This window comes from Engraulis encrasicolus, chromosome 2, assembly GCF_034702125.1.
Source record: "Engraulis encrasicolus isolate BLACKSEA-1 chromosome 2, IST_EnEncr_1.0, whole genome shotgun sequence".
Lineage (NCBI taxonomy): Eukaryota > Metazoa > Chordata > Actinopteri > Clupeiformes > Engraulidae > Engraulis > Engraulis encrasicolus.
In genome coordinates, this window is record NC_085858.1 from 30,804,683 (window position 1) to 30,813,516 (window position 8,834).

The window sequence follows — 8,834 nt, forward strand, 5'->3', positions numbered from 1 at the left end:
TAGGTAACCAGCTGTTACAGAAACCAGCCATTCAGTAACCACAGAACCCCCTTCACCGATTATTCATGACTAGACTCAACGCTCCCACTCAGTTCTCAATTTCTTTCCAGAGTATACAGTAGATTATGTCATGTTGTCTACGTCTCCAGACAACCAAGCCAGAATGATACTATAATCAATAATTATATAAAGGTACATTATCTTATATCATTGTTTCCCAACCTTTTTTGTCTCGTGTACCCCCTAAGCCTTTTCATTGTGCCTTGAGTACCCCTAACTCAAGTTCTATATCACTTTCTCTATCCCAACGTGACCATGTTCCCTACATTTGATATTCCCATACATTTTCCAAGTACCTCCTGCCGTATGCTCGCGTACCCCAGGTTGGGAAACACTGTCTTATATGACCAAGTGATCCAAACATTTCAAACTGGGTTCACCCCTCTAACCCGCAATAGACAATCAATCCAGTAACTCCAGACCTTCTGAACAACCTTTACATGGTAACAACTCCAAGGCCATGGTAAAACCAGCCTAAAGCATAGATGAAGACACATCAGAAACTAGTTATTTGCTGTAATTTTATTTTTATTTTTTATTATAGCACAAGTTACCACTGAAATGGTAGAAACTTTAAAATGACACAGAAAAAAAGAAAAATAAATGGCACTATACTAATAACAATTCAATGCTATATATAAACATGACATGTTCGCTCTTCATGAAATGGAGACAGTATACATTTTACACTGAAGTATATACATCCATGATAAATAAACAAATACTGCTTTAGACTTTAGATTCTTTTTCTCTTTCTGACAGTCAGTGCACGAGAGGGAGTGCGAAGCGGTCAGCAGCAAACGCTAACCAAGAGAAGAGCACTGAACATCAGCAGGCACTGGGCGCTCAGGGTACAAGTCCGAAACACGACGACTTTACACAAGTCGCCTTTAGTCACAGTGGTGGGCAATCCGGATTCATTAGTTCACATTCCAGTGCCACGTATTCCAAATGACCTGATTTTATCTGTTCATTTTTTTTGCCTGGTTGAATAATCACCTGGTTGAATTCGAGCAGCAATACCAGGTCATTTGGAATATGTGGCACTGGATTGTGAACAAAAAGAATCAATCACTGGTTGCCCATCACAGTCTGTGCAGAAGTGTCATTGACGGAAGTGGACTTTTTACCAAAGTGGAATTTATGGAAGTCGTGCTTACGGAAGTGTTACTGATGGAAGTTGTGTTTTTTTTTTCTCTCGGAAGTCATCTTTCCGGAAGTCATGCTTACAGTGTGGACGTGACGCGAGGGCCTTAGAGTGCGCAGCATGGGCATGGGGCTTTGTGAGGGACCCAGCGAGAGAGCAGGTAGGCACATGGCGTGACCAGACTTATTGTTCAATCGAATACAATCTAGTAATGTCTACAGTACACTAGCTATGCTTTTATAAACCATTTCATCACAGACAAGGCCTCCAAAATGGGCTGTTCCGGATGTTATCACCCACACACACGCAAAGAGTGAAGACATCCAGCAACCCCCAATCCCTGATCACTTCTCATCCCCTGAACACACATCACTCCATCCCATACTCCTTAGAAAAATAGTTCAGTCTTCGTTCATTATGCCTGATGTGAAAACCACAATGCTTGAACGGAAGAACCATCACAATAGAAAAAATATTTTACAAAAAACAATACATTTTCAGCCAGTAAATGTGAAAGCTCACAATGAAAGCTACTCATTTCCAAAAGCATACACAGAAACTTTAATAGAGACCCCTCTTTCTGTCAGACCTGCTGATTGTATAGTTTTGACGTAGTTGCTTTTGCAAGTGTGAAACGAAAAAAGTTGGTTAAGTAAGATGAAGTTTCGCACAGAAACTAAAGAGGGGGAGAATGACAAAACTTTCTCCAACCAACAACAGCCAGCTGGGAGCAGACCAAAAGAACAGTCTGAAGACAAGCAGCCAAGAGACCCTACAATGACTGACAACCATAACCAGTCAATGAAGAGGACCCTTCCCCTGCAGACCCCTCCCACTATAAAAGCTATCAACCAATCCCAGAGCAAGGGAGGAGGAGGAAACGCATGCTGTAGCCAGCAGTGGGCCATGTGTCTCCTCCTCCGATGAGCGTGTCGTTCCTGAGCCTGTGTTTTGGCTGCGGCGCCCTCTAGTGTCTCTTCAGGGATGACACCTTCTTCTTGCGCGCTGCCAGCATCTCATAGAATGGATCTCTGCTGATGGCAGCCCTGATGGCAAACAAAACAAACAAACATACATGGACATCAGGAAAAACAATACAAAAATATGTCTTGAATATTTCAAATGAAATTAGCAAATAAACCCACATACCCTATTTCCCGCCCAAAAACGTATTTACTTTTAATTGGCAGAACCCCCAAATCTCCAACCCTGCATCCCCGCACCGTGTGCGTACTTGATGCTGTTGATCTATAATTTGATGTATTGCATAGAGAAATGATAATTATGATAAGGTCAGGCCAGACCGGGCACAGCCCGCCATCTCCACCCTATCCACTATGTCTGCTTACTTGATGCAGTTGATCCAGAATCCAGTATGTATGTAATGTTTATGGAAATGATAATGGATATGGCCAGACGTTCAGGGTGTGCAGGCCAGGGAACAGACAATGATGATGATAATGGCCAGGCTAAAGTGAAACGGTGGAGCCAGACTTGGATGTAAACATGTAGGGCCGTGATGATGATGACTGATAAGGCCAAGCTTACTTGATGCTGTTCATCCACTCGTCCTTCTCCTCGGTGGTGGGGGCGGAGATGCGGTAGAAGGTGTGGTTGCCCTCGACGACCCGGCCGTCCGCCTCCGTCTTGCACGCCTTGATCACCTGGTCCTTATTGTCTGGGATGAACAGCTCAAAGCAGTTCTGCAGTACAAAAAAACACACATTTTAAATGACGGCAAACTGGGCTACATCTCAGTAACTAGACCCAGGGATGACCGGAGCACTCAGCATACTTTTAGAGTTTTTTTAATTTTTTGGAGCACAAAGCGACTGACGTTTCGATGCACCTGCATCTTCCTCAGAGTCAAAAGCACATTTTAAATTCTCTAGGCACATTTTAAATGTCATTACATTACATTTTAAATGCAGAACCAATGATGAAAAAGCTATGCTTTGCTTTGTAGAAGATGCACTGGTAAGATTTTAAAAAAATATTTAAGATGGATAGACTTTGTTGTCCAAGATATTATATAGCATACAAGACAGACATGAAAACATCAGCAGCACCATTGAACTTTGGGAACATCATTGTAAGCTCAAGCGTTCTCCTTACCGGCTTCTTGTCCTCCACCTCCCGGATGCTGAGGTTCTCCAGAGGGATGATGCCTCGCGGCTCCTTGTCCTACAGAGAGATCAAAGGCAACCATGATAAAACACCATATAAAACACATATGACACCTAGGATGATGCTACAACACATATACAATGCCAACACATGATGCATACGGCTATGGCCCTGACACATAAGCATACAAAATACAAACACAGAGGCCACAGTACAATGGAATACACAAGAAATCTGCCTGGTACATGAAATGGAGACACAAAGTTACATTGAAAAAAAAAAAAAAACCAAACCTCTTACTGGCACATCTAAAAGCTACTACCAGAAGGTCTTCAAAATTCAGCTACTTAAAATTGCTACAATGTCTTGGTTCCTGAATCTTTTCCCCCCCTTCACATGTGGAAAAACAAATGCACATGAACCTGGTTGACTTACAGTTGTGTACTCAAAGTAGTAGAGACAGTTGTCTGTGAGGATGAACCACCTCCTCTTCCATGTCTTTACTCGTCCACCTGTGGGGCAGAGGGAGAGGGTGTGAGGGCGGGCGTATGGGGGCCAGAGCTGGCGAAGGATCGGAAGCACGCTATAGAGCGCCCCAGCACAAACATAGCACAGCAGACAGACAGGCAGACAGACAGACAGAAGGAAACCCATACAGCATCCCTTCAGACCAGATGACAAACCCTGGACCTCTTTCCCCAGATAACTCCAGCTAAACTCAGCAGCAGTAAAGAATGCATACATTTAGCCACTTCATACACATCAGCCCTTCATACGTCTTTACAAAAGACTGCAATCAATCTGCAACATACGATTTCACCATTAGCTATATAAACTGCTATTCATTTTAGTCATGTGATAGAGACTATAAAGATCCTATGCCAATCAGATGGTCCTGTAGAAATCGGTTTTGCTTTTTTGATAGTTGTACCCAACTTAGGCCTGTTGACCTTGAGTGTTGGCTTTGAAAACACACTCTCTCCCTAAACATTGTGAATGTAGAAAGCAGCTCATTTAAAAACCCAAATGTCAGATCCACCCACGGGCTCTTTACAAGGTTCCAAGTGGCACGCTAAGTCCACAAGTCTCTGCATGCTAGACATCTCTTGACATCTAAACATCTCTTGTGACCTAGGCAAAATAGAGACTTGGGGCCCTTTTGTATTATGTTTGCTGGTATTTACCATAGTAGGGCTGACTGTTGGGGGTCCCCTACAATGGGCAAATTTGGTGGGGCCCTAGGCAACTGCCTAATCTGCTTATTGATAAAACCGGCTCTGCAGTATTATCCCTCATTCCTTCATTAACCCACTGATGCCTAACGCAACTGAAAAAAAAACGCCCGCTGAATGCCTAATCCCTTCTTAAAAAAAGTTAAACCACATAAAAAACCACATAAAAACAACATAAGTTGCATTTAAAAGGCAAGACCCTCATCTTGCATTGGAATGTGTTAATTTAGCTCTAACATACCAACATTTTTGATAGAATTCTCAAATCTCATGAGCCTGAATGTTGCGTCATGCAGCTCTAGGTGTCTGTGTAATAAATGTTCCGTAATGCAACATCCAGCATCAATGGGATCATTTGTAACATTTAAATCAACTATTAGGCAAAACTGCCAAATGCTATGACTGAATGAAGGTGTATTTGCATATGTAATATTCAGCGTCCATCATCAAGCAAACAGTATGGCAGACAGGAAAGTTGAACAGAGAACAGCACATGAGGTCACGTGGCCAGAGCTGATTGGTTTAGGTCAACGACACAAAGGAGGCTGATTGGCCTGGGCATTATGACGTCAGAACAGGCAACCCTTCCAAAGATCTCCTTGTTGACATACAGACAGACAGACGGCCAGACAGACTAAACTCTGTGGAGATGTTTGGAGAGGGTTGGGGCATGGGCGAAGGTGGAGCAGGGAGGGGAGTGCTGGGATGTGTTGAGATGAATAAATGGGCTAGGGGAAGGGGGCAGATTACATTGAGATTAGGTGGTAGGTGTGCTTCAAAAAAACACAAATGAGGTGACAAGTGAAATCACAGGAGACAGATCGTCTGTGTCTCATTCCACTGCAAAAACACTCCAGTCATTTTTGGCAAGACAAACAGTATCTGGGTGTACATCAGGTTCCATGGCACAGGCACAGGCAACATTCACAGTCGGTAATTCTCAGATACATGCCCCCCCCAAAACACCGGAATACACCAGCACCCCCACCTCATTGAAGCATGAAGAGAAGCAGACTCATTGGGTGCAGAGTTCCAGGTCAGCCAATAGATTGTCACGCTGCTCAACTTCACAGTACAGATGGGATTGACGTCATCCAATAAGGGGAAACCATTCTGCCTCATTGTGTTTTTTTGGCACCAGAACATGTCCATGATAAACCAATTCCCATTGGTGATAGGGAAAGTTTCAAAATTATGTTGTAAAAGCTTTGGAGGTTATGTTATAGTTAAAGACAGCCACTACCAACACATTATATGCATTGACACTATTTGAAACCGCTCAACATTTGGTAGTCTGTCAAATCAAAAAATGTTACTGGTGAATGTAAATGTGAATTGGATATATGCAGCTGTTGCTGTTGCTGTATGCAGCTGTCGCTGTTCAAATCTGCTTGCCAATTTGATGTCAGAGTGCTAAAATCTGCTAGCTAGCCGTGTGTGGCTATTGCACTTGTGTCTTTTTAAAACGAGGGTCATGTGACACCAGTCTGGTGGCGCTGCCAGTAAAAGGGTGCGGCTGGTTGGCTGGCAGGGCAGCAGTCAGACAATCTAGTGGGCTGAGGGGAACAAAGCAGCCAATCAGATGACACCAGGAAACACCACACAGCAAAACAGACCAATCCCACCCAAGCGTCCCTCGATCACCTGATGACCACCGAGAGAAAGAGAGGAAACGCAGACAAAACACCCTGCTTCATGAGACCAAATAAAGACAAAAGACTAAACCAAAAATGATAAACAATGGGAAAACAACAACAACAAAAACAAAATGAAATAAACAGTGGCAGTTCCTTCACCACTCTAATTTTGTATTGAGAGAGGGAGGGAGCGTGAGAGAGACATACAAGACTTAAACAGAATAGAAGCGTGACGGACCGATAGCAAGAGACTCAGGTTTTTTTTGGTGAGCAGGTTTTACATACCTCCTGAAGAGAGACAACAGCCAAAAATCATGGGAACAAACAAACGAGGAAGAAAAGAAAAACAATTTTTTTTAAAAAATTAAAAAGGGGGATAAAGAAATCACATCACCATGCAAAGTCTGTGCACACGACGCTTCTCCGATGATTCTCAGGGCGGAGGAACTCTTCAAACTCGACGAATGATTTTTAAAAATACATTCAAATCACAGTCAATCACAATATAACAAATCGGTCAGATTACAGATTACAGCATTCTCTATTGTAGTATCATTTGTGGCCACTAGAGGGCACGGCTGTTTGGGAGAGGAGACAAGAGGATGAGTCCATGGAGAAACAATGTCTGATTGAGTTTGTGGGTCAGTGAGTTCACATGTGCGTGCGAGTCAGACAGTGACTGGTCGTTGTTTTAGTGACACATGGCTCCACACTCAGACAGTGACAAGTGTGTTTTAGGGCACATATGTTCATGAATGCCAGTGCATATGTTGATTTGCTGCCCACAACTGCCGTATGTATGAGGCTCTAAGTCTATGTGTGAGGCCCTGAGTTTATGTGTAGGGCTGTTTGTTTTAGCGCATTCTCACTGCAAGCGTCTTGGGCATATCCAGCGTTGTCTATGTGTGAGGCTCTACCAGAGAGAGTAGATAAGAGAGAGGTTCCATTGGCCCATTGTTTCCGGGTTCTATTATTGCTAGGAGTATTATGACACGTCCCTTTAGGCAGACCGGAACCTGGTCATGTTAGGTGCAACCTATTACATTGGCATATCTCTATTTACTTAAAGAATAGGGCTGGGTAAAATAATCGATTCAATCGATAATCGATCGATATCATTTAAAATTCACATAATCGATTCACAGGGCACAAAATCGATTTTTTTGCTCTTTTTCTTTTTGTTCTTTTTGTTTCATTTAGGTCTATGGAAAATACCCAGTAGGTATTAGTCAATTAGGCCTAGGCCTACTTATTACAAATTAGCAATCTGTTAACACTGTCAAGCCACAGCCCTTTGACATTTTTATATAAAAATAGGCAACAGCATCTTTTGGGGGAAATCCTTGCACCAAAAAGGGAACGGATTGAATCGATTCGGAGTGAATCGAATTGAATCGAATCGAATCGTGATTAATCGATTCAAAACCCTCAGAATCGAAATCGAATCGATACAGGAACATAGCTGCAATACCCAGCCCTATTAAAGAATCTCTGGCTCTACGTCTCCGGGTACACCCCATTATCCCATCTCCCATCCTCGGCTTGCAGTTGAGCACTTTGCTGACGCCCGGCCTCCATGAAGAAACAATAACGTTTCTACGCTGTCAGCCTAGGCAGTCACAATAAATTTTTGGAGAAACTTTCCCATTCAACATCCCAATTGCAAATGAGAAAATGACCTTTTGAATTGCACTTGTGCAAGATATTGAATCAAACTTCCATTGTCAATGACGTCTTGCACCCTCATCACGGGGCCAGAAGCACAAGGGAGAACTGGAGTTGAAGTAAGGGACTGTGTGAAGCTCTAAGTCCATGTGCTCCGCTGTAAATCTATGCATGACAGAGGCTTTAATTCTGTGTGTGCGGCTCGGCTGCAAGTCTATGTGTCAGTCTCTTTCTCTGCTGTATTCATGAGTGCGTGGTGTGTTTAAATAATTCACGGCTCCCTAGTTGTCCAGCTGGTAGCGAGGCTCCATGTATAATGTAGTGGCTGCATGTTAAGTTACTGTATAATTTAATGGCGGAGGCTGAAGAGGAGGACTGTGGGATGGGTTCCTCTGCGCTGCGCTGCGCTGCAGATGGCGGTTAGACGGTGGGCGGCTCATTAAACGATGATACAGTACAGACCTCACATTACGGCCTCCTACACGCTCCATGTGGGCGTGCATCTGTGTGAGTGTATACACATACTGTGTGTGTGTGTGTTTATGCATGTGCTGTGCGTGTATATGTGCATGCTCTTGCACGAGTGTGAGTGTGTGTGCATGTGTGTGTGTGCATGTGTGTGTGTGTGTGCGCATGTGTACACTCACCCAGCTTCAGTAGCCATCCTTCTCTGTCAGGGTTGAAGAAAGTGTGTGTGAGGTCGTTGCCGTCGTCTTCTGGGATCTTAAAGGGCTCGTTCTTTATACTGTCATACAGATTCTACAGGAGCAACACAGACAGACAGACAGACAGACAGTGAGACACAGACAGACAGACACACAGAGAGTCAGACAGATGTGATTAGCGAGACAATTAGACCAATAGAGACAGTAAGAAAAGATAAGAGTGCCAATAGAGTACAGACAGTTGGAGAGAGATAGACGATGATTAGAGACCAACAGTGAGGGACACACGCGCGCGCACACA

General features: G+C 43.6%; 1 protein-coding gene across 2 annotated transcripts in view; it reads right to left on the reverse strand.

The window, feature by feature from the left end:
- Positions 1 to 564: 564 nt before the first annotated feature.
- Positions 565 to 8,834, reverse strand: part of cyth1a (cytohesin 1a) — a 37,341-nt gene continuing 29,071 nt past the window's right edge. For both annotated transcript variants that reach the window (XM_063186210.1, XM_063186218.1), the window contains exons 9-13: positions 8,516 to 8,627; positions 3,770 to 3,846; positions 3,323 to 3,391; positions 2,756 to 2,910; positions 565 to 2,253 (exon numbers count right to left, since the gene is read on the reverse strand). In XM_063186210.1, coding sequence (XP_063042280.1) covers positions 2,175 to 2,253; positions 2,756 to 2,910; positions 3,323 to 3,391; positions 3,770 to 3,846; positions 8,516 to 8,627 — 492 coding nt within the window. In that variant the 3' untranslated portion in view covers positions 565 to 2,174. The remainder of the gene's footprint in view (positions 2,254 to 2,755; positions 2,911 to 3,322; positions 3,392 to 3,769; positions 3,847 to 8,515; positions 8,628 to 8,834) is intronic.